The 26,971-nt window shown below is 39.9% G+C and overlaps 1 protein-coding gene across 5 annotated transcripts in view; it reads right to left on the bottom strand.

Annotated features, from left to right (window-relative positions):
- Nucleotides 1-26,971, bottom strand: part of OPRM1 (opioid receptor mu 1) — an 86,470-nt gene that overhangs the window by 24,185 nt on the left and 35,314 nt on the right. For all 5 annotated transcript variants that reach the window (XM_055267744.2, XM_055267752.2, XM_055267728.2 and 2 more), the window contains exons 2-3: nucleotides 1,606-1,958; nucleotides 318-838 (exon numbers count right to left, since the gene is read on the bottom strand). In XM_055267744.2, the coding sequence (XP_055123719.1) occupies nucleotides 318-838; nucleotides 1,606-1,958 (874 nt within the window). The remainder of the gene's footprint in view (nucleotides 1-317; nucleotides 839-1,605; nucleotides 1,959-26,971) is intronic.

Genomic DNA, 26,971 nt, shown 5'->3' with positions numbered 1-26,971 from the left:
TTCTAGATCAGAATTACTTCTACAATGTGCCAAAGTCATAAATTTTGCATAGAAGTAAAGGCCATAAAAATAGTTATTTTGAATAGTTTCACGGATTTCTCATTGGTGTATCTTTATACCTAAATGAATATGTACAGTCAAATATAAAGAACACAGTTTATATAACAAACCTCTTCTCTAACACTAGAACCACAATTTGCTTCCCCTCTTCCCTCCATTCTCATCCTCTATAATGGATTAAACTCCTAGTTTGGCACAAAGCCTTATAATTTTTATGCCATCCCCAGCGGATACACCTAATTCTAGAGACTGCGTACCTGATGATTAGTTCTATCCACTGTATTGGCCGTGGAGGGGTGGTCTCTAGTGTTCTGACGAATTCGAGTGGAGTTTTGTTGCTCAATGTTGGAAGAGGTTGGGATACAGAACTCTCTGAAGCATCGTTTGAAGTTTTCATCCAGAAATGCGTAAAGGACTGGGTTGAGGCAGCTGTTTGTGTAACCTAGAGCAATGCAGAAGTGCCAAGAAACAGTCTGGAACGTAGTTTCTGGGATTGTAACCAAGGCTTTAATGATGACGTAAATGTGAATGGGAGTCCAGCAGACGATGAACACAGCCACCACCACCAGCACCATCCTGGTGATCCTTCGAAGATTTCTGTCCTTTTCTTTGGAGCCAGAGAGCATGCGGACACTTTTGAGGCGCAAGATCATCAGTCCATAGCACACGGTAATGATGAGCACAGGCATGATGAAGGCAAAGATGAAAACACAGATCTTCAGCAGGTTTTCCCAGTACCAGGTTGGATGAGAGAATGTTAGTGTACAATCTATGGAACCTAGAAGAAAGGAATTTAAAGGAAAAATCAGCAGCAACATTTAGTTATGTCATAAGGTGTTAATATTGCCATTTTGCTCATTCATTTTTAGCCTTGACCAGAGCTAACTGAAGGCTATGAAGAAATTGTGGAAGAAACTCAGTTGTTTGTTACTTTTCAAAGAAAGTTTTACTTCTAATTTTTTTTTTTCTAAATTTTCCATTTTGCAATCCACTTTGATCACATTAAGCTTTCATTCAGGGAACAAAAATGAACCTCTCAACATGAGCTAGATCCTCCATGAGGTCTATATTGATATAAAAAATGTAATAATTGTCCACAGTCTCTAGGTGGCTCCAGATAATGGATGTTTTCACTTCATTTTTTGATGGATTGTTCAATATTCTGATATTAGATGTAGAAAGATAAATTTGCCATGTAGTCAGCCACTTGAAAATTTTAAACAAGCCTCAGTGTAATACTCTTTGGGTTTAAGCTCCAATTACACTTGGGAGAGCTATGTTCTAATTTACACACCATTTTTATGAAGTAAATACAGAACAATCAGAAATAGATTGTATTCTCTTTAAAGGGTTTAATAGGCATAAATTATGAGGAAAATTCCTATTTTTAAGTATTCAAAGGCATTTTTTTTTTACTAGAAAGAATAATTAAAATTACAATTTGACTAAGACAATGGGGCACTCCATAAATACTACTTTGCTTATGACATCACCAACATATCAGGCTGTGAACCCTCCATCCCTCAGGCTGGTAACATCACTCACCATGCCTGTATTTTGTTGTAGCCATGAACATTACAGGAAGACCAATGGCTGAAGAGAGGATCCAGTTGCAGACATTGATAATTTTGGCATTTCGGGGAGTACGGAAATCTAAGGCCTTGACAGGGTGGCAGACTGCAATGTATCGATCAACACTCATGGTGCAGAGGGTGAATATGCTGGTGAACATATTATAGTAATCTATGGAGATCACTATCTTGCAAAGGATGGTTCCAAATGGCCATGTTCCCATTAGGTAATTCACACTCTGGAAGGGCAGGGTACTGGTGGCTAAGGCATCTGCCAGAGCAAGGTTGAAAATGTAGATGTTGGTGGCAGTCTTCATTTTGGTGTATCTAGGAGATACAGGAAGAAGAGTGAGAGTCAGTAAAAGATACTAATGTAAAATATAGGTAAGCTTCCAATAATAAATTTGCATGAATTAGTAGAAAGCTTTTTTGAGATTAGATATAGAATTGTTTTCCAGTATTAGCTTGGCTATTTACAATGATGTCAATGATGTGCCTATTGGCTAAATAGCTGCAATAATAGCAACGATGCTGCTTTGTTGAGTTTCTTTTTTTTTTTTTTTCTGATAGGATCTTGCCCTGTTACCCAGGCTGGAGTGTAATGGTATGAACAGAGCTCACTACAGCTTCAACCTCCTGGGCTCAAGAGATCCTCTTGCCTCAGCTCCTGAGTAGCTGGGATCACAGGTGCATGCCACCATACCCTGTTAATTTTAAAAAACTTTTGTAGGGACAGGGTCTTGACATGTTTCTCAGGGTGGTCTTGAACTCTTGGGCTCAAGCAATCCTCCCTCCTCGGCCTCCCAAAGTGTTTGTGTTACAGGCATGAGACACCACACACAGTGAGGGTTTTTATTTTTATTTTGTAATGTGTCAGTCATTGTGATAGGTCTAATAGAAAGAGGGAGATTCCAGTCAAGTAGTAGGGGCAGAGACTGGACAGTAATTCTAAATATAAAAGAGAAAATTTTAGCTATATAAATATAGTTAAAATTATCAAGAACTATAATTGTGCAAGTGTCTATAGGTATGTACACAAACACATGCACATGCAAACACAGGTGATTATGGGGCACAGAGATGAGGCATCTCACAGAGCATAATGCAAAGGGAACAGTAGGAGTTAGATGTGGAAGGCATCCTGGAAGTGCAAGTTTAATCTCAAAGTACAAGTAGGATGACTGAGTTAGACACTGGCGGGAGCAGGTCATTCTAGACAGAGAGGTAACAGAGAGAACCCCAACAAAGATGTAGAGTTGGAATGGCCTGATGTGTGTATCAAGCACATTCTACCAGGGAATGGCAAGGGATCTGACTGGGGAAGAAGAGAGGCCAGTACGTGAAGAACTTGTCTGCCATGGTAAGATTAGACCCTATCCAATCCACGATGAGGAACCCAAGTGTGTTTGCTTTGTTTTTATTTTTTAATGCTTTATTGAGGTGGAATTGACCTATAATAAATAACACATAATTAAAGTGTACAATTTGATAAGCTTTGATACCTGTGTACACCTGTGAAAACACCACCATAATTAAGATCAGAGATTGGCAAACTATGGTGTGGAGACCCAATCAGGCCACTGCCTCTTTTTATAAATAGTTTTATTGGAACACAGATATACCTATTTAAAAACCCATAAGTGTTTTGATGCTACAACGGCAGAGTTAAATAATTGCAACAGAGATCAGATGACATGCAAAGCCTAAGTTATTTACTATCTTGCACTTTACAGAAAAAAATGTCAACCCTTGATGAAGGTAATGACATCAATTGCTCCCAAAAGTGTCTTTGTGTAGCTCTTTAATCTTTCCTTTTTGCCCCTCCCTGTCCTCATATCCCACCCTCACTATTCCTTAGGCAATTGCTGATCTCGGTTTGCTTTCTGCTCTTATAGATTAGTTTGCATTTCCTAGAAGACGCAAATAGAATCATTCAGTATGTACTCTTCTTTTTGTGCTGCTTCTTTCACTCGGTGTAATTATTTTGAGATTCATCCATGTTGTTGAGTATAACAAGAATTAATTCCTTTTTATTGACAAGTAGTATTACTTATCCATTCATCTGCTTTTTTAATCCATTAACCTATTAATGGGAACTGAGTTGCATACAACCTTTGGATGTTACAAATGAACTCTTATGAACATTCATGTGCAAGTCTTTATATGAACGTATGCTTTTCTTCCTCCTGGGTAAGTATCTAGGAGTATTATATGTTTTCAAGGCCTGCAGAAATTAGAAATACAATAGTAGAATAGATAAGCAGGTACACTTGCAATAATACATTATATCTGATGACAGAAGTATACCTTGTAAACATTGGACATCTTTTTTTTTAACATTCCACATATATTTACCTTAATTTAGTAATAGTACCTCAGTTTCACTCTGGGAACCACTCATTTCCCATTCTCAGTCCAGGTGCTTTGGGATAGGCTGTATTACCAGTCCAGGGCGTGAAGACGTTCAGTGATTGGGGCCATGGTGAATGGCAAGGATGGTCTCAAGTTCCAACCAGAGCCAGTGAGAGTTTATTTTGAGACTTATGGAGAAAGAGTGTATTAGTCTGAGAAGATGCATGGTATGTAGTTGCTGGAGGAGCTTGTCTGAAAATTGACCTAATCTGGAGGATGTGGATTTGAGAGCGTGAGAGAGAACCCCACACCTGAAGCCAGGCCCTCCTTGGGCTTCTGATTTACATGGTGCCATCAATTCCTTTTAAATGTTAGCTTGTGTTTACTGTTTTTCCGTCACACGAGGTTGAGTCTAACTCATTCAGCCCAAGACAGCTATTGGTTGGAGGCCCTTTGTTTAGGACTGAATTCAGTGTCCAGGAAAGTGTTTTGGTTTCAATAACATCAGGAAAGTGATTTCATAAATCTCCTCGGGGTCAATAGGACGGCTTTGTTAGCGAAGCTTTAAAATTCTGATACCTGATCTGGTCTGCAATACTTGCAGAAGCTGCATTACTGCCAGAAAAGCTCCACATTTTCAGACTTGGGGGCTTTTTTTTTGGACTTACTTTGGAAGTTTTACTTTCTTAATGGATTTTAAAGAAAAAGAACCATTTAACTTGAGGAGAGAACATAATTTGCTTTTAGTTTGGACTCTAAATATGGCAAATATAAAAAGGATAATGTAGACAAATACTCCAAAGTACAAAAACCAACAAAAAAGCAAAATTAAAACTGTGGTTTTAAGATTTAGAATAATTGACCTTGGTGCTCAAGAAGTTTAAACATTTTTGATTTTTTTTAATAAGCAGAAGTTTCTCCCCAAAAGCAGAAAATAACTTTTGCTAGATTCACCGTTGGTTATAGACCTGTGTGATCTAAAGACATGCTTCATTGCATTCGCCACTTTCCTACTCAGCAGACCTTACGTTTCGTGGCTTATCTTTAATGGTGTTTTATGTTAAGTAATTGGTTTCTTTACAGGCAGTTTTCTGACTCATGATACTTCCAACCTTTCCTTCAGGCTTATCTTAGCACTAAGTATTTCCAATATATGTTTATTTTAATTAAAAAAAATCATTTCCTTCTCCAGAGTGAGGTATTTGTGAAAAAAGAAAATTTTGTCAGGGTTCAACATGGTGAAAGGAAACGTGTTTATGCATATGTTAATTAGCATGCTAGCCATTCCACAATGTGTATACATTTCAAAACATCATGGAGGTGTATATGGTAAATATATATAATTTTATCTGTCAATTTACCAAATAAAAATAATAAGAAAAGTGAACATTTATAAAAATTCTTTCAATGGGCATTTTATAGGAATGATGCTGTTTAATTTTTCTCAATTTATTTAAACAGCCTTCCTCTAAAGATAGCCAGCATTCTTACCTCAGTTACTCATGCTTTGGATCACAGCAACATATAAAAGGGAGCTCAGCGATCTTCTAAATATGTGAAAGAAAATTATACAAAGCTAAAGGATTAAGAATTCCAATTGCCTCCAGCATATACCCAAAGGCTTTCATCTAAAGAGATGGTCTAAACAGAAAACGAATAATGTGGGCTGGGCCTGGTGGCTCAAGCCTGTAATCCCAGCACTTTGGGAGGCTGAGGTGACTTGAGGGCAGGAGAAGGAGACCAGCCTGGTCAACTCTGTCTCTACTAAAATTAGAAAAATTAGCTGGGGGTGGTGGCAGGCACCTGCAATCCCAGCTACTCGGTAGGCTGAGGCAGGAGAATCGTACCACTGCATTCCAGCCTGAGCAATAGAGAGAGACTGTCTCAAAAGAAAAAAATGGGCAAGCTTTTCATTCTGTTCTGATGTGGTGGCATGAATGTTGTCCCAGCAAAGTTCAATGAATGGTCAGAGTCACACCATGGGCCTTGCACAGGAGCATAGGACTCAGAGTTAGCAAACCAGCAAAAGAAGTGACCTGCAGGAAGAATTATCTTTGCCATTCAGTTTACCTGAGTGGGTCCAAGTAGAACTCCTGGCTATTAAAACACAAGTCTTTTTCCTTCCTCCATGCCTATTGCTTGGTACTGTGCTGTGAATGCGTTCTGTGGCAAAATGGGCAAAGAGAGACTCATCTGGACTCACAAGCAGTCCTGATATTGACCCTTCCTATGGTAGCCACTGAACTCTGTCTTCTGCTCTAAGCAGTGGCCCAAGCTGTTTCTTTCTAATTATCCCATTAAAATTTTTTGTAGTAGGTATTTCTTTAACTTTGGTCTAGATGATTAAATAGCTGTTTTGTTTTATGAATTCAGAAGAATTTACCACGCGATTCGTTTTTGAAAAAAATTGTGTTCTTCTGAGAACTGTCAACGTTTGACCCACTAGAGTAATTTTTATGGAGCTTCCAGAAGTGTTGGGGAAAAGGCATTGTGAGGCCCATTTGTTGGCAGCTCACCTATTCTTTTACGTTGCATATATGACTTTCGTTTATAAATGTTCTTCCTTTCTTATGGTTATAAAATAATTCCTACTTATCTTTTGACCTATTCTTCACACAATTCTCCAACTATTACTACTTACTAAAATGTGATTGATTTTGACCCATTTGTGTTAAGTGAAGCCAGACTGAATAAAATGCCTCTGTACACCTGATGGGCTTTGTAAACTTCTGTTTAGTTTTGTGGTTAATTCTTTGAATTGTGGTGATCATGTCTCAGTCCAGAAATAAAACTGATCAAGAGAGTGAGAGGAGGAAAGACACATTTTAGAATCCAGCGTGTGTGTGTGTGTGTGTGTGTAATTCCACATCATGGCCCTCTTATTGCTCAACTACCTTTTTCATAAGTTCACAATAGAGTCGCTGGTGACGGACGGAAGAGTTCCACCGCTTTTGGGGCTGATTTTTCTGCCTTTTCAGTTTTTTTACCAAGTAGTGTGAAGAAAGATACCTAATTCAGTAAGAATTCAATGAGCCCCTTTTATATGTTCAGCAATGAGCTTGGAAGGATATATTTCTTGCATTTGCCATGACTTTTATGTCCACCTACCCTCACATAGAAATTAACCTTTTTAGTCGAGAAATAAAATCCTCCCTAGAGTGTCATACTTTAATACTCATAATTGTTTGGATCAATCCAATGAGATAAAGATATTTTCCTGCATTTCAAGTAATTATTTAGGCAAAGAATGTGGTCAAATGAGTATCTACCTGAGTTAATTTATCCATTATTATCCATCTATTCCATTCTGATATCCCAGGTGTGTTTTTACTTGTGAGTGTGTGAGTGTGTCTGTGTGTGTGTGTGTGTGTGTGTGTGGGCAGGGGGGGTTCTAAAATAAGAAAAAGCATAATCAAAACTAGTGATTATCCTCTCATTGGCATTAACATGGAGAAAGACTATATATTAGGTTGCTATTTTGTATTATATTCTCCACTAGGTTAGGGAAGGGGAGAATGGAGGACTTCTCACTTTGCTATAAAATGTTGTGAAACATTTAATTTACATTTATTTCAAAGTGATGTTATGTGGTTAATGACATTTCCAATGAGCTACTATCAGCAAAGGGAAAGAGTGGTGATATCAGACCTCTGAATCCTGGGACAGGAAAGGAACTATTTCTTGCTAGTTTGCCTCAAAAAGAGAAGACGGGGGAGAGGCCTGTATGAAATTAAGCAAAGAGGCATTTCCATCCAGAGGGCAAGTGGCTGTTTCCATCCCTGTGTGTCACCAGAGTGGGATGACTATCGGTCTTCTTCTTTTTTTTTTTTTTTTTTTGAGATGGTGTCTCGCTCTGTAGCCCAGGCTGGAGTGCAGTGGGGTGATCTCCACTCACTGCGAGCTCTGCCTCCTGGGTTCATGCCATTCTCCTGCCTCAGCCTCCCAAGTAGCTGGGACTACAGGTGTCTGCCACCACGCCCAGCTAATTTTTTGTATTTTTAGTAGAGATGGGGTTTCACCGTGTTATCCAGGATGGTCTCGATCTCCTGACCTCGTGATCCACCCACCTCGGCCTCCCAAAGTGCTGGGATTACAGGCAGGAGCCACCGCGCCTGGCCGACTATCAGTCTTCTTGATGGCATGTCACCCTTTCTCTCCACATCCTCTTTGCTGTTTTGTCCTCTCCCAATCTTCTCTGCTTTCTTCTTCCTCTAGGTCCCCTAATGACAAACCATGAGTAAACTATCTTTCAGACAGAGCAAGGGGAAGTTGCTTTCTCAGAACCATGATGAACTTTGTATATAGAAAATGTAAAACGAATAATTAATTGTATTTTTATTTTCGCATTTGGTGCTTAAAATATCAGAGGAAAATCTGTGTATCCTCATAATAATTGTGTAGAAGCTAATGGCATGCATTTCTATTGTGTTACCTCTTCTGCTAATCTCATGGTTTCATCCTCTCTTGGTTTCTATTGGCCTGCCTTCTCCTTTATTTCTCTTATTTTCTGGTATGCATTTTTTTTTTTTTTTTGAGACGGAGTCTCGCTGTCGCCCAGGCTGGAGTGCAGTGGCGCAATCTCGGCTCACTGCAAGCTCTGCCTCCCGGGTTCACGCCATTCTCCTGCCTCAGCCTCTCCGAGTAGCTGGGACTACAGGCGCCCGCCAACACGCCCGGCTAATTTTTTTGTAGTTTTTTAGTAGAGACGGGGTTTCACCGTGGTCTCGATCTCCTGACCTCGTGATCCGCCCGCCTCGGCCTCCCAAAGTGCTGGGATTACAAGCGTGAGCCACCGCTCCCGGCCTCTGGTATGCATTTTTGTAAGGCTCTTCAAATTCTTGTTTTGGAATTGGAAACTGGGGTGGAGGATGAGGAGAGAACATGGCCACACACCATTGCACTACTCCTCTGGGTATAGGAAAGGAAATGGAAAGAGAGATACTTCCATTATAGCTAAGAGACCTTGCTTTCTCATTTTTGTATTATGCTTTCTGGAAGTGCCCATTTGCTGCATTATTCGATTTCTGAAAATTTTACTTCAGGACATGGATAGCACGTATCAGAAGTTTATATAAAAATGACATGTTTTGCTTCTCTGATTTCTGTGTTCTGTGATAAGTAGTATTTATGTATTATAGAAAAATGTTACTATGTTATATTCTCTGATATATATAAGCAGTTATAACTAGGTGAAATATTCCTATCTGTGGCTTTGATTTTTGTTTGCAAATATATAGAATATTTATTTTTTTGGACTAAAGACTTTGAAAACAGCATCAGAGCATCCATTTCAGGAGCTAGAGATTTTTGGTTTACAGAGAACACTGCTTTGCTTTTATTCTAAGAACCTGATATTTAGAGCTTAGAAATAGCTTAGCTTTCAAACTTATAACTTCTAAGGGGAAAGGTCATTTCTTATATTTTATGATCTGGGAATTTTATAAATGAAAAATCAAGTATGCATTACTAGCAACTTCAAATCATGGTATAGCCCTAGGTATTTCTTTAATACGAAGGAGCAACAAAGAAGACAACTTCAAAATATGATAAAACAATTTCATCATTATCAATATTAGAAAATTACCTTTTGTAGAAGTGCAAACATATGCTGTAGATTTTAAATTTCTCGAGAGTTTAGACAACTAGTAAAATTATTTTTTACTGCACTTAGTACAACAAATATAAGGCTTAATATACACTTTTGGGAATGACATTGTACATATAATCACTCACTATAAGTAAAATATGAAAAATAACATGGATAGAATAATTTAACAAAATAAAATAGGAAAAAAAATCCATTCAGCATAGAACCCAGCACAAGATGGGCACCAGCAAATGCTTGTTGAATGGAGTTTAAATAAAGAAATAAGGACTTGGGTTATTTTATTTTTTGTGTGTAAGATAAAACATTTTTTTCTTAGGGAACCAGCAATTTTTGAAGTCAGAATGAAGAGGGAATATTTGTTTTTGCTGTGCCAATTCACTATCAAATTAAAAAGAACTTCAATCATAGAAAGTCATGGAATAAAGAGAAGATTCCAGTGAGACTTTCAAGATCACATTGTCTAAGAGAAAGAGGGGTGATAGCAGACCTCTGAATCCTGAAAGGAACTATTGCTTGCTAGTTTGCCTCAAAATGAGAAGACCAGGAGAGGCCTCTATGAAACTAAGCACAGAGGCACCTTTGCTTGATGGTGAAGGACCCGAGGCACACAGAGTTACAAGTATTTGAGGCTTTTCTCCCATTTCTCTAGACTCCATCTAAAACTAAAGAGGAGTCTAGCTTGTATTGTGGGCCACGTGTATTTCTAGGAGTGCATTGCTGATCATGTTGTAAGCAGTGTGTCCCAGAAGTACTCTTCCACCTCTCTGACCACATCGAAGTAGGCATGCAAAGCTTTCTTATCTTCTTTTCAAAGATGACTGTGCTGAGAGTATCTCGGAAATCTTGAGACATTTTCTCATTATCGTGAATGCTGTAACAGTCATAGTTGTTTAAAGGAAAGCTGAGTTTTTTCCATATCCTTTGCTTTCTTTTCTTTTCATTCATTCATTCATTTATTTATTTATTCATTCATTTATTTATTTATTCATTTATTTATTTATTTAGAGACGGAGTCTTGCTCTGTCGCCCAGGCTGGAGTGCAGTGGTGCGATCTCGGCTCACTGCAAACTCCGCCTCCCCCAGGTTCACGCCATTCTCCTGCCTCAGCCTCCCGAGTAGCTGGGACTACAGGAGCCTGCCACCACGCCCGGCTACTTTTTTCTGTAATTTTACTAGAGACAGGGTTTCCCTGTGTTAGCAAGGATGGTCTCAATCTCCTGACCTCGTGATCCGCCTGCCTCGGCCTCCCAAAGTGCTGGGATTACAGGCATGAGCCACCGCGCCCAGCCCTTTGCTTTATTTTCTTACAATCCATGGTTTGAACCTATCAGTTCTATGTAAACTGACTGACAACCTCTCTGTTCCCAGTTTGGTGACTACATTTTCTCCTTTTGTTTGGACATCTGTGCTTGCTTGTCATATTGATTTCTCAGAGACAATACTTCTCAAAATGCACTTATTCTTTCTCACCTCTTCACCCCACCACTACCACAATGAGAAGAACACAATAATCAGTAACATCACTTACGAAGATACAACAAATGGAGAATTGGGATTATTAGAAAGAAGGATCAACAAGACTTAACTATTTTTTGGAAGGAGGGAATAAAAGAAGGGTGTAATGTGACTTCTGCATTTCCAGCATGGGAGAATGGATAGATGGCAATATCACTGTCTAACAGAGAAGGCAGAGAGGAAAAGCATATTTGGTGTTGATACTTTGGATGTGTGGTGTTGTGGGACGAAGGAGACTGTTCATTAAGCCACTGGAAATGTCCACAGTTTAGCCGAAGCCACTCACGTACGGGTCACCAGACTCTAGATGAGTCTAATCATGTGAGCAGATGGGATGGCTCTGTGCTGTGATGCAGAATGGAAAGAATGCTGAAGGCAGAGAAGGATCAAGTTCCAGAAAAAAACAGAGAGGAAAAGAGGGAGCGAGACAGGGAGGAAAGATAGGAATGCACTTTGCAGGCTGTGTCAGAAATATGTGAGTGTGAGAGAAATGAGGTTTGAAATGTCAGAGGCAGAAGCCAATCTGTGGGAATTTTTTTAATCATCTTGCACACATTTTTGTAAGTAGAGGATTTGGTTTTTATCAATTCTCATCTACCATGACTATAGCTGATTATACACGTAACATGCAATTATTCATAGACTATAACTTTTCCATGGCAATTGTCTGAAATATAATTTATCAGGATTCTTGCATTCGAAGGCATTAAGTTTGCTGCAGTTCTATAGTCATGAGTATGTCTGTATATGAAATCACATATTTCATGCATCTTAACATATTGAATTACATTTCACTTATGTGATACAAACTTTCCTGATAAATCTTATAGCTCATATAAGAAATGGTCTTGATAGAAATGTCCCCAAATATGACAATCTCAAAAATTTAAATGAGAATTCCAGGATCAATGTGCAAACTAAAAACTTACGTAAAATATCAATAAAAATAAATAAATTTTTGATTAACCATGCTAGAGAAACTAATTATTATTCCCTTTTCCATATAGAAAATGATAATCTGAAATCGTTATCAAATAATCAGGCATTCCTAAAGTATGCAGCCTACCATTTAAGAAAGCATTACAGAGGTATGGCAGGGAGTTAACCAACAAAAATATTATTATTTTTCTGACCAAGTGCAGTTGCTCACATCTGTAACCCTAAGCTCTTTGGGAGGTTAAGGTGGGAGGCTCCACTGAGCCTAGAAGTTCTAGGCTGCAGTGAGCTACGATCATGTCACTGCACTCCAGCCTGGGCAATAGAGCAAGATCTCACCTCTAAAAAATGAAAACAAATTAAAAAGATAAATTAAAAAATTATCTTTTCTGGATTTTGTGATATTTGTGGTATTTGTCAACTTTTAATACTTTATATTTCTAAATGATTTTTCCATTGAATTATCTGCTTTAGTTTCTTATTTTTACTTGTGATTTTCTATCGTCTTCTTACAGAGCACTCCACTGTGTATGAGTCTTGAGCCCCACCCCACATATTTTGAGCTCCTGCCTGCTCACCTCTCAGCTCTGGCTCTCAGAGCTGGTCCTGGACTAAGCCTGATTATCTCGCTGGTCTCTGCCCTGGATTTCTGCCACAGGAATCTAGAGGGCTCACTTCCCTCATGCAGTGCAGGTGCTTCTGGCTGGCATGAAAGTTCCCAGCTCCATCAACCTCCTCTACCCCATTTTGGGTCTCCTCTGCATATTGCAAGACCATCTCAGTTTCTCTTTGCCTAGTGCCACCTGGCCAGATTTCTACTCCCCTCTAGCTACTCCAGGGCACCCTGGGGCACTCTGTGAAGTGTCTCTCTCCACAATTCCAGTCAGGCAAGAGGTCACATCTCTTATTGTTTTGGATTCCTTTTGTTTATTTCCCCATAAAGAGTTTTTCCTGGAGTGAGGGAATGAGATGTTCAGTTGGTAAAGGCAGGGCTCACACTGAGTTGATTTCTCTTGTTCTCTTTCTCCCGTCCTCTCAAATGTCTTTCCCCAGCCCAGAACGTTTTCCTCTCTCCTCTCTTCTTCCCTGTGTGGCAGGAGCATCAACATTTTCACCAGCTTTTATTTTCTAATCTATGGCCTATGGCATAAGCTGTATTCTTTCAGTCTTTTAGGATGACTTTTTTTTTTTTTTCTTTCCCCTCCTGAGATAAGGTCTGGCTCTGTCGCCCAGGCTGGAGTGCAGTGGCACAATTCTGACTCACTGCAGCTTTGACCTCCTCTGTTCAAGCGACCCTCTACCTCAGCCTCCCAAGTAGCTGAGACCACAGGCATGCATCACCATGCCTGACTAATCTTTTGTATTTTTTGTAGAGATGAGAGATGGGGTTTTGCCATGTTGCCCAGGCTGGTCTGAAATTCCTGTGCTCAAGTGATCCTCCCTCCTTGGCCTCTCAAAGTGCTGGGATTACAGGTGTGAGCCGCCACATGCAGCCTAGGATGTGTTTTTCATAATTAAGCCCAAGCTTCAGAATTCATTAAACATTTTCCTTCTCATCCATCTAGTTTTGCATTTTAAAGCTAAAGCTTTCAAAATTCTATAATGGAATTGACAGTCATTTGCTCTCCCTGTGGGTTTTCTCTTTCTTGGGAATACAGGCTTACTCTCATAGTCTGGTTTTAAGGGTAACAGACCTGCAGTATAAAAAGGAATTACTGAAAGGGAATATATGCAATGGATATCATTTTTATTTCTTATTTTTGCTAAGTGCCTATTAGGTAACTGGTAAGGAAATTAAATAGGCAGTTGGAATATGGAGTTTAGAAGAGAGGACAGGACTAGAGGTGTGACTTTGGGAGTAGTTGACATATGGGTAGTTTATAAAGCATGGAACTGAGGAAGAAAACTTAAGGAGAAAGTATATGCACGGAAGAGAAGAGGGCCTATGTTAAAGCTCTGAGAAAGGTAGAAGAACTAAGGAATGGCCAGAGAATTTAAGCAAGAAACCCAGAGCTGGGGTTAAGGAAGTCAAAAGAGGAAAGATTATCATGAAGTCTATAGCGGTCAAATTTGCGGAATGCAGAGAGACTGAGTAACAGAAATATGTTCACTGCCTTTGGCAAAACACCCGTTAATAACGTTGGCAAATTCCTTGGAGTGGTAGGGTTGGATGATAAATAGATATGAGTTAAAAAAAAAAAAAGTAGATGGGGAGTGAGGATCTGGAAGTCAATGATTTAGAAAACTCTTTGGAGATATTTTGGTATGAAGAGGGAAAGAGAGAAATGTGAATTCAAGAAAGAATTTTTTTGTTTTAATCAATTCATTAATTCATTATTTTTTTTAGATGGAATCTTACTTTGTCACCTAGGCTGGAGTGCAGTGGTGCTATCTCGGCTCACTGCAACCTCCGCCTCCCAGGTTCAAATGATTCTCCTGCCTCAGCCTCCCAAGTAGCTGGAATTACAGGCTTGTGCCACCATGCCTGGATAATTTTTGTATTTTTAGTGGACATGGGGTTTCAGCATGTTGGCCAGGCTGGTCTTGAACTCCTGACCTTAAGCGATCTGCCCACCTCAGCCTCCCAAAGTGCTGGGATTACAGGCGTAAGCCATCATACACGGCCTTATTTTGTTCTTTAAAAAACATGATTTGAAGGCTGGGCGTAGTGGCTCATGCCTGTAATCCCAGCACTTTGGGAGGCCGAGGTGGGCGGATCATTTGAGGCCAGGAGTTTGAGACCAGCCTGGCGAGCATGGTGAAACTCTGTCTCTAAAAACAAAACAAAACAAATCCCAGAAACCACCCCCTTATGATTTGATATACTACAGAATCTATGTGTATGTTGTAGCAATGGAAACTTGAAGAAGCAGGGAAAATAGAGTATGTGCAATGTCCCTAAGAAACTGAAAGGGGGTGGGGTTTGGAGCACATGTGGATTGGTTGATCTCTTCTTGATTATTACTGGCATGAAGACTGAAAATATGGGTACAGATACAGAAAAGGCTTGTAGATCTATTGAGGACTTTTTTGCCTGCTTTTATTTTTTTCATTGAAAGCCCTCTCTTAACCACAATTTTTTCTGTTTTATAATTTTCATTTCTATTTTACTTTTGAGCAAAACTTCAAGAAAGAATCCATATTCACGGACCTGAATTCTATTGGAAAGGAACAAAATAAATATTTGTTGGATGAATAAATAAAATAAAGCCCGGAAGTATCAATGAAAGGAAATGATAGAGAAGAAAATGTGAGAGGTCTAGAAGAGAAGAGAGCAGGAAAGTAAATTTAGCAAAGAAATATTTGCCCGGCAGTATTAGGTGCTCATTTGAGATTTGTAGTTTATAAAGAAGGGGTTAGGATGATGGATTGAAGAGCTCAGTTTTGGGGGAGGTATCAGATTCAGGGTCTGCAAAGGAAGAGGTGCTGGTCTGAAAGGCGGTGATTCTTACAGGGGAGATTTTGGAGCTCTTGATAACCAGTTCTAGGATATGACTATGGAATCCTGGGCCAAAATATACCTAGAGTGAAATATTGATAATGAGCCCTATTCAAATACTATCTCCTTCATGATGTCTTTTGATCCTTTCCAGGGGTGTGAACGCTCTAGGTTGAGTTCTGCTAATGAGTATTGTTACTATTGCTGCAGTTACTGCTACTTCTACTACTTATTCCTTTTGTTCTTATTCTTGTTATTTTTCTTCTTCCTTCTCCTATTCCACTTCTTCTTCCTCTTTTCTTCTTCTTTCTCCCAATTCTCCTCTTCTGGTTAGTCTGTTTTATATTATAGTTATGACTTGATTATACCTCCTTTAGCACGTGCAATCTTTAAAACAAGTGTCGAGTCAAACTTGCCTTTTTTCTATTCAATTTTAAAATAAATTTTAATCAGTTCATGAAAAAACAAATTTTTGTGTACAAAACACTTGTACACAAGTTTCAAATAATACTAAAGATCCCTTTAAGCCAATTCCAGTATCATATGCCTTTTTTTTCCCCCTCAAACACATATATACCACACACTCTCTCTGTCTTGAGTCTGGACTGTTACATTGCCTTGACAATAATTATGTTCATAAATATGTGCTCTTAGAGAATATGCAATGCTGCATTATTTATTTATTTTTTATTTTTTTGAGGTGGAGTCTCACTCTGCAGCCCAAGCTGGAGTGCAGTGGCATGATCTTGGCTCACTGCAACCTCTGCCTCCAGGATTCAAATGATTCTCATGCCTCTGCCTCCCAAGTAGCTGGGATTACAGGTGAACGCCACCATACCCAGCTTTTTAAAAACTATTTTATTTTATTTTTTTATTTTAGTAGAGACAGGGTTTCACCATGTTGGCCAGGCTGGTCTTGAACTCCTGACCTCAGGTGATCCACCTGCCTTAGCCTCCCAAAGTGCTGGGATTATAGGCGTGAGGCATGGCGCCCGGCCTGCTTTATTTATTTTCTTAACTCAAATAGTAACATACTCTATCTACCTTGTATATATTTTATAAGTTCCTTTAACTTTTTAGTCAGCAATATAATTTTGTGGGCTCTTCATTTTAATACCTGTAGACTTCGTTCTTTTTTTTTTTTTTTTTTTTTTTTAGATGGAGTTTCGCTCTTGTTGCCCAGACTGGAGTCCAATGACATGATCTCGACTCACTGCAACTCCACCTCCTGGGTTCAAGAGATTTTCCTGCCTCAGCCTCCTGAGTAGCTGGGATTACAGGTGCTCGCCACCACGTCCAGCTAATTTTTGTATTTTTAGTAAAGACAGGGTTTCACCATGTTGGCCAGGCTGGTCTCAAACTCCTGACCTCAGGTGATCCATCTGCCTCAGCCTCCCGAAGTGCTGGGATTACAGGTGTGAGCCACCGTGCCCAGCTTAGTTCATTGTTTAAAACAGCTGTATAGTAGTATTTCATATGAATATGCCTCATTTTATGTATCTTTTTTGCCGGTTGGCATTTACATTGTTTATTTTTCAATATTATTAGCAATGCTGCAGTGGGTGTTGCTGTAACTGTTTCTTTGTGCAAATCTTTCTCTGCTGGTGTTAGCAGTTTCCAGAGGATCCACATTTCTGTTTAGAGAAGGTCACCCAAATTACCTGGAAAAGTGGTTGTCCTCCGATCTGAGGCACATGATAGTTTGTTCCTACATCCTCCCAATATTTGATGTAAAAAAACTTTAAAACATCTACCAGTCTTTTTTTCTTTCCTTTTTTTTTTTTTTTGGACAGAGTCTTGCTCTGTCACCCAGGCTGGAGTGCAGTGGGGTGATAACAGCTCACTACACACTGCAGCCTTAACCTCACTGGCTTAAGTGATCCTCCCACCTCAGACTCCCAAGTAGCTGGGACTGCAGGCACACACCACTGCACCTGGCTAATTTTTTGTTTATTTTTTGTAGAGATGAGGTCTCCCTAGAGTGTCAAGGCTGGTCTTGAACTCCTGAGCTCAAATGATCTGCCTGCCTCAGCCTCCAAAAGTGCTGGGATTACAGGCGTGAGCCACTGTGTCTAGCCATATCTACCAATATTATGAATGATATGTAATATGCCACTATTGTTTCAATTAACAGTATACTAATTAGAGGTTGAAAATAATTTCATCTATTTCTGGGTTAATTGTACTGACTGCCTCTTCTATGAATTTATTTTTTGACCATTTTTATTAGGTTGTCTTTTTCTTACTGATTTATAAAAATTTAAGATATATGCTGCAAATATTTCCTCAAAGATGGCTATTGTTTAACTTTATTCAGAGTGTTTTTGTCCCTTAGGAGTATTACATTTTGACTACCTGTGGTGTGTGTGTTTGTACACGTTTTTCATAAAGGTCTTACTTATTCTGAGGTTATTAAAAATGATCTCTGAAATTTTCTTCTGATAATTTAAAAATACTGATTCTTTTACAGGGTGCATTTTTTAAACTTTGTAAAAATAATATATGCTTACTGTACAAATACACAATACAGGAAAATACAAAGAATAACATAAAAATAAAGTAAAATCCTACTACATGGAGATAGCCTTTTCAAGCATCTCCTTATACATGAGAAGAAGAGTAATGATAATGAATATTATCTACATGCCAGGTATTGCACTAAGTAATTCATGAAGTTGATGGGGTTGGCATTTCATCATCCCCATTTTACAGGCAAGAAAACTAAGGCTCAGAGGGATCAGCTCCCTTCCCCCAACTTGTAAAGCTGGTAAATGACAGCCTGGGATTCCCCAGGTGTGTTCACTGTTCCACCCTTCCTCCCTCTAACAGATGGGAAGTCTCTCAGAGGTGGGGTTGAGTCTTCCAAGTCTTCCACGCCCTCTGCATAGGAGCACTCGAAATGCTTATTTTACGCTGAAGTGGGTGGATCACTTGAGGTCAAGAGTTTGAGACCAGCCTGGCCCAAATGGTGAAACCGCATTTCTACTAAAATTACAAAAATTAGCTATGCGTGGTGGCCTGCACTCATAATCCCAGCTCTTCGGGAGGCTGAGGCAGGAGAATTGCTTGAACCTGGGAGGTGGAGGTTGCAGTGAGCCGAGATTGTGCCACTGCACTCCAGCCTGGGAGCAGAGTGAAACTCCGTCTGGAAAAAAAAAAAAAAAAGTGCTTATTTTAGTTGGTTATATAAAAAACAGATTTAATCTCTATGAAAAAGGTATAAAAACATAATTTCATCCATGTAATGAAAAATGCCAGTTCTTTTTACTTTGTCCCATTCCTGTTGCTCACCGTATCATTTTCAATACTTGTAACTGATTATTTTGCTATTTACTTCAATGTCTCTACAAAGCATTGAGGATGTAACCTCTAAGAGAGCTAGTTTGGCTTAAGATTCCAAGTAGTTTTTGTTCACTTTGAAAATGTTACTTATTCATTGTCTTCTTTGTGCCAATTGTGTTGATGAAAACTCTTATTCTATTCCCTTTAAAAACATCATTTTCTCTTCTCTTATAGTACTTGCAATCTTATCTCTTTTGTATGTTCCTGAATTTTATTAAAATGTGGCAAGAATTTTTAAAAATATTTATCGTGCTTGGAACACAGAGACATCAGTTCAGTCTCATCCCTTTCTCTAGTTATAGGATGTTTGGGGCTATTATTTCTTCCAATATTGCCTCTCTTCCATTTCTTTTGTTCTCTATCTTTAATAGATACATTTTAGCTTTTCCGTGTCTATCCTTCTAGTATCTTATGTGTTTCTTCATACTCTCCATTTCCATCCCATTTTCTTTTCTTGTCTTTTTTCTTTTTTTTTAAGAAGGAGTCTTGCTCTGTCCCTTGGGCTGGAGTGCACTAGTATGATCTCAGCTCACTGCAACCTCCCACCTCCCGGGTTCAAGCGATTCTCCTGCCTCAGCTTCCCAAGTAGCTGGGACTACAGGTGTGTACCACCACACCTGGCTAATTTTTGTAGTTTTAGTAGAGACTGTGTTTCACCATGTTGGCGAGGCTGGTCTTGAACTTCTGACCTCAGGTGATTTGCCCGCCTCGGCCTCGCTAAATGCTGAGATTACAAGTGTGAGCCACTGCGCCTGGCCTCCATCCCATTTTCTATGTTCTTCCAGCTCATTAACATGCTCTTCGCCTTCTCTTTCTGCTTTTCAGCTCACCCATAAAATCCTGAATGCCAAAAATTATGGTTGTTATTTTTAGAATTTCCAGTTCGTTCCTATATTTAACAAACAATTATGTGTCAGATACTGTTCAGAGTGCTTTACTAATGCTAAATTATTTAATCCTCATACCACATACATAAGGTACATACTATGACTATCTTCATTTTACAGATGAAAAAATGAAGACACAGATTGGTTAAGTAATTTGCCCTGGAGACATCCAACTAGTGATTGTTGTCAGAGCCAGGATTGAAACCCGGGTTGTCTGGGAATTTGGTTGCTATGCTTTGCTTGTTAATAACCACCTCTTATTATTTTTGAATTGCTTCCTCCTATTTCAAGAAAAAATTCTCTCCTTTATCTCTCTGAAGATGTGAAATATGACTTATTATCATTCGTTTTTCTGAGACAGGGTCTTGCTCTGTTGGCCAGGCTGGAGTGCAGTGGGACAATCTTGGCTCATTGCAACCTCCACCTCCCAGATTCAAATGATTCTGCTGCCTCAGCCTCCCGAGTAGCTGGGATCACCACCACACTGGCTAATTTTTGTATTTTTAATAGAGACTGGTTTTTGCTATGCTGGCCTGGCTGGTCTTGAACTCCTGGCCTTAAGTGACCCACACGCCTTGGCCTCCCAAAGTGCTGGGATTACAGGCATGAGCCACCATGCCTGATAAGACTTATTCTAAAGTTCTTGTGTGATTGCTTTTTTATTCTGTTTCCTCAAGTGTAAATTCTTCTGTTTGTTGTGTTCCCACTGCTGCCCTGTCTCTTTCCTGGCACAGTCACTCTTCAACAGTGTGATGATTACTGGCTTTGAGATGATCCTTGAAGTTAATATTCCCTGGTAGACTGTTCACTGCTTCTGCTTGTGCAGCCTGGCTGGGGATAAAGGTTAGAATTAGCTACTGAGTTTACACACTATGCAGTTTTCAATAAAAACAGAGGATGAGATGGCTTGCAGTAGACATAATACATTAGTGGCTGGTCATCTGATTTCAACTACTTATCTTTCCTTCTAATCCTGTAGAGAAGTGCTAGTTTCCCAGGTATAGCCTAGGATCTCTGCCCCAAGTATGCATGAGGACACTGTTGGTTATGTCTTGCCCGGAAGATATAAAAGAGTAAACTAACATGCCTGCTACCACTGTGGAAGTCTGCCTCATTATGGAACATCAGTGGGGTTGGCTCCACTACCTGTGGCTTATATTGGCTGTTCTTAGTTTCAGGTATTCTTTCAGCATTTTAGTTTATCTGCAATGGGAGAACCTCCTTTCTTCTGAGTTCATGTTTCATGAGTAAAGTCATCCACCATTTCTCTGCTTTGATTTCTCTCAGTTCCATTATTCACTCCTTTCAAAAGGAGGAGTGACTTAGCTATTTTATATGTTTAAAGAATAGGATATGTATAGCTTTCTCCATTTCTCTCTTTCTTTGAGATTCACCTTCCCAAGGAAAACACAAAACTACCCTATTTTCTAAATTTTAAAGGGGCTGGTATCTGTGTGCGGAGGTCACCAGTGGTCCAAGCAGGCAATCAGCTGGTTGAGTATGCTGCATTCTGGGATTAGAATGGGGAAGCCATTGTTACTGCACAACTTTCCATCATAAAGACATTTATCAGTAGTGACATTGTTAATTCATTTTGTCTTATCTCTCGGTTCAAAAATGGCAGAGAAAACAGGAATAACCTTTAATAGGGCCCTTTAAAATATCACATTGTTTAGTAAGAATTTCTCTGTCATTTTCATAAACTAATGTATGACTGTCCATTGATTTATTGCTTTATATTCTCTAAAAAATCGTTTCTATCTTGTTCTGGAGTTTGGGGACCAGGAGTGGAGTCTTGTGCTTGTTCTCAATTAGCTATCTTGAAAATGAAAGATTGCATTCACTTTAAGCAAGTACTTAGTGTTAGTATTGAATAAAAGCAAATCTTGTGCTATCAATGAATTTGAAAATACATTTCAACCTTTTGCATTCTTGCACATGAAATCTTAGTGCTATGTAACATATGTGATGATTATAGTAGTATTATCTGTTTTATCTATTGGTTTATAAGCTTCTGGAGTTCAGAGACCATCTTCAATCTGCACTCAACTGCCTGCCTTGCTATGCCTGAGCAACATGATGCATTCTCTTGATCCTAACGGCCACATTTATATATTTGTTTAATTATGACATTCCTGATCATCTCACATTCTTAGGAGATTTCCCTCCAATAAGAATAAGCCATATCTTCCCAGCCCTTGTTATCTTACCACTCCCACATTGATTCTCATTTTTATCCCTCTCTTATTGCCAAAGAAGAATGGACAGTATATAATAGTCAGTTGAGTAATTGTGAGAAAGACCAAAAAAAGTCCCTGACAGCTTTTGGGGAGCAGCCTAGTTGCTAATCATCAGTCTGTGGTATTCCTCTGTGGAACAAAATTCCATAGAATATAAACATTAGATAAGGACTCTCCATGGTGTGATACAACAAGACAAAAATAAGTTAACTTTGTAACCATGCCTGGAACAGAGAGAAAACCCAAATCACCCACAACCATAAAAATGCCAGGCATCTCCCTTTCCTGGTGAACATTAAGTAATCACTGCTTCTTATTGCCATTGACCACTGCTCAATGACAACTCTAGCCTTACATGCTTAATTCTGCCTCCTAGATAAAAAATTACTGATGCTCATTCATCAAATTTCTCTTGCTTTAAGACAGCACACTGTCTAGATAGACCGTTGTTTCTTTGAATCTTTTCCCAAATCACCAAATATACACTGAAATCCCTGGGTGTTCTGTGTTCCTTGCTGTAGCAAGATCAATACACCTATTTTTTTAAAAAAAACTACAGGGATATTCCCAGTGGTTTTGGCTGGTGAGTATGGATAATAGAGTGTACTTGAAGATAACAATTAGGATCAGGCTTCATGATGTGCAGGCTGACAAAAATCAGCAATTAGAGGGAAGCATTAGACATTTTCCAGTGATGCTGACAGATGGGTACAGGCCACTTAGGGGGCATTGTAGCTACATCAGCTGCTGCCCCACTGAAATCTTGGCATATATACTTACCCAGTGTCTATCTGTAGCAGGCAAAAACCCACCTCAGGAAGACCTGGGGGTATGAAAGCTAATATTGGATACCATCTCACCTTTTTTTATGAGCTGCTTCCTTCCTTCAGCAGCTATGACTACACACTGTGCCTTTAGCTAGATCTTCACCATGATCTAGGTTAAGTCTCTTTCCATATTATGCATTCCATACCTTCAAATATCAGTTAAACATGGTCTTAGGTCTAGAAGTTATCAAAGTGAAGACCTGCTTGCTCAGTTGTAATCAAATGGCTTATACTTACAGTGAGTATTTTCAATACCTTCTAGAGGTATTTTGCACCTTACAATGTCTATCCAATGTTCCCTTAATTAAAATATTAATCGTTAAAGGATTAAGAAACAAAAACCTGCCTTTTACGGTAGAAACATTCTTAGAGATTCCTGAGTCATACCAACTGCTTACTCATCTTAAGAGCAAAGTTGGCTCCATTAAAATGCTGTGAACCCACAGACCAATGAGTAACTAAAACTACCTTGATTTGTTAATTTCCTCCTATATTTGGCTTCTTAACCAAGTTAGGAGTAAAACAGTCCAGCATATTCTAGTAGTAAGAATATTGGGTTTGGAATTAGGATATATAAATCTGAGAACTGTCTCTGCGATGTTAGTCAAGTTGCTGAGTCCCAATTTCCATAAACGTAAAGTGGCGAATATATTACCAAAAAATTATCTTTAAAACAAATTAAATAATAATGGAGATAGATACTGTTTTTGAGCATTATAATTAGAGCCAACATTTGTTGAATGCTAGGCATTGCTCTAAAGAGTTTACTTGGATTTTTATTACTTGATCTTCATCACAGCCTTTCAAGATGCACCCCTTAAATAACAGTGGCAAAGATTCTGGGCAGATGGATGAGTAGAAGCATCGAGAATCTGTCTCCCCATCTAGTTAAAAACTGCATTGGCATAATCTGTCTGTTGTAAATATTTTTGAACTTTGGAGTGTTGTTGAAGGCTTGCAACTTCCAGGGGAATGCTTGACAGTAAATTTGGTTAATTTTGGTTAATTTCTGCTCTTATCTGGCTAGCAGCTTTCTGTCTCTCACACGAGCCTGGTGGGAGGCAGTGCATGAGCTGCAGGAGCAGCTTGCATGCAGCTTGTGGGAGCCAGGGTAGGCAATAAGAACCGTGTCATCCAAATAGCAGAACCTGTGTTCTGAGTGTTGACTGTTGCTTCTGATCATGGAAGGCAGACACAAAGGCAGATAGTCATTGTTGTACCCTCTCACCTCACCTCCGAATATTACAAATTTCTTTCCCTATAGCTGAAGCAACTTCTAGGGAATTTAAATTACCAGGGCCGTTTCCCCCCTACTTCATTTGTTTTTCCTTTTTATCCTTTTTTGGGGGTCAGACATTAAAGACTAGGATATTCAAAAGAAACTGCATATACAAGGAAAATCAGAAAGTCACTAACAAGCTGAGGGAGAGGCACAGGCCAGTAAAAAGCCTGAGAAGACCTTAAGTTTGTATCTCAGTGACTTTCAACAAAGGTGCTAAGTAAACACAATGGGGAAAGGGAAGTCTTTTCAATAAATAATATTGGGAAAACTGGATTTCCATATGCAGAAGAATAAAATTCGACCCTTATCTTTCACCAGATAAAGTATAAATCCAAAGTAAGTTAGCAACTTAAATGTAAGACCCCTAAACTATGAAAATGCTAAAAGAAAACATAGGAATAAGCTTCATGACACTGGTTTCTGCAATGATTTTCTGGCTATTACCTTAAAAGCACAGGCCAGGGCTTGGCGCGGTGGCTCACGCCTGTAATCCCAGCACTTTGGGAGGCCGAGGCGGGCAGATCACAAGGTCAAGTAATCTAGACCATCCTGGCCAACATGGTGAAACCCTGTCTCTACTAAAAATACAAAAATTAGCTGGGTGTGGTGGCATGTGCCTGTAATCCTAGCTACTGGGGAGGCTGAGGCAGGAGAATCAGTTGAACCTGGGAGGTGGAGGTTACAGTAAGCCAAGATCTGGCTACTGCACTCCAGCCTGGTGACAGAGCAAGACTCCATCTCAAAAAAAAAAAAAAACAAAACAGGCCACAAAAACAAAATCAGACAAATAAGATTACATCAAACTAAAAAGCTTCTGCACACTGCAGGAGACAAATTACCAGAGTGAAGAGACAACATTCAAAATGGGAGAAAATATTTGCAAATTATACAGCTGATAAGGGGTTGATATCCAAAATACGTAAGAAGCGGGGGTGGAGCCAAGATGGCGGAATAGGAACAGCTCCGGTCTCCAGCTCCCAGCCCCAGCGACACAGAAGACGGGTGATTTCTGCATTTCTGATTGAGGTACCGGTTTCATCTCACTAGGGAGTGCCTAACAGTGGGTGCAGGACAGTCGGTGAAGTGCACTGTGCGCGAGCCGAAGCAGGGTGAGGCATTGCCTCACTCGGGAAGCGCAAGGGGTCAGGGAGTTCCCTTTCCTAGTCAAAGAAAGGGGAAACAGACGGCACCTGGAATATCGGGTCAGTCCCATCCTAATACTGCGCTTTTCCAACGGGCCTGGAAAACGGCACACTAGGAGATTGTGTCCCGCACCTGGCTCGGAGGGTCCTAAGCCCACGGAGTCTCACTGATTGCTAGCACAGCAGTCTGAGATCACGCTGTAAGGAGGCAGCGAGGCTGGGGGAGGGGAGCCCGCCATTGCCCAGGCTTGCTTAGGTAAACAAAGCAGCCAGGAAGCTCGAACTGGGTGGAGCCCACCACAGCTCAAGGAGGCCTGCCTGCCTCTGTAGGCTCCACCTCTGGGGGCAGGACACAGACAAACAAAAACCCAGCAAGAACCTCCACAGACTTAAATGTCCCTGTCTGACTGACAGCTTTGAAGAGAGTAGTGGTTCTCCCAGCACGCAGCTGGAGATCTGAGAACGGACAGACTGCCTCCTAAAGTGGGTCCCTCACCCCTGAGCAGCCTAACTGGGAGGCACCCCCCAAGTAGGGACAGACTGACACCTCACTCAACCGGGTACTCCTCTGAGACAAAACTTTCAGAGGAACTATCAGACAGCTGAATTTGTGGTCTCACAAAAATCCGCTGTTCTGCAGCCACCGCTGCTGACACGCAGCCAAACAGGGTCTGGAGTGGACCTCTAGTAAAGTCCAACAGACCTGCAGCTGAGGGTCCTATCTGGTAGAAGGAAAACTAACAAACAGAAAGGACATCCACACCAAAAATCCATCTGTACATCACCATCATCAAAGACAAAAAGTAGATAAAACCACAAAGATGGGGAAAAAACAGACCAAAAAAACTGGAAACTCTAAAAAACAGAGCACCTCTCCTCCTCCAAAGGAACGCAGTTCCTCACCAGCAACGGAACAAAGCTGGATGGAGGATGACTTTGATGAGTTGAGAGAAGAAGGCTTCAGACGATCAAACTACTCTGAGCTACAAGAGGAAATTCAAAACAATAGCAAAAAAGTTAAAAACTTTGAAAAAAAATTAGAAGAATGGATAACTAGAATAACCAATGGAGAGAAGGGCTTAAAGGAGCTGATGGAGCTGAAAGCCAAGTTTCGAGAACTACACGAAGATTGCAGAAGCCTCAGTAGCAGATGCGATCAACTGGAAGAAAGGGTATCGCTGATGGAAGATGAAATGAATGAAATGAAGAGAGAAGGAAAGTTTAGAGAAAAAAGAATAAAAAGAAATGAACAAAGCCTCCAAGAAATTTGGGACTATGTGAAAAGACCAAACCTACGTCTGATTGGTGTACCTGAAAATGATGGGGAGAATGGAACCAAGTTGGAAAACACTCTGCAAGATATTATCCAGGAGAACTTCCCCAATCTAGCAAGGCAGGCCAGCATTCAGATTCAGGAAATACAGAGAACGCCACAAAGATACTCCTCGAGAAGGGCAACTCCAAGACACATAATTGTCAGATTCACCAAAGTTGAAATGAAGGAAAAAATGTTAAGGGCAGCCAGACAGAAAGGTCGGGTTACCCACAAAGGGAAGCCCATCAGACTAACAGCTGATCTCTCAGCAGAAACTCTACAAGCCAGAAGAGAGTGGGGGCCGATATTCAACATTCTTAAAGAAAAGAATTTTCAACCCAGAATTTCCTATCCCGCCAAACTAAGCTTCATAAGTGAAGGAGAATTAAAATACTTTACAGACAAGCAAACGCTGAGTGATTTTGTCACCACCAGGCCTGCCCTAAAAGAGCTCC

The sequence above is a fragment of the Symphalangus syndactylus genome, chromosome 2, assembly GCF_028878055.3.
Source record: "Symphalangus syndactylus isolate Jambi chromosome 2, NHGRI_mSymSyn1-v2.1_pri, whole genome shotgun sequence".
Classification (NCBI taxonomy): Eukaryota; Metazoa; Chordata; class Mammalia; order Primates; family Hylobatidae; genus Symphalangus; species Symphalangus syndactylus.
The sequence above is the reverse complement of the archived record's forward strand: the minus strand, read 5'-3'. Positions and strand labels throughout refer to the sequence as shown.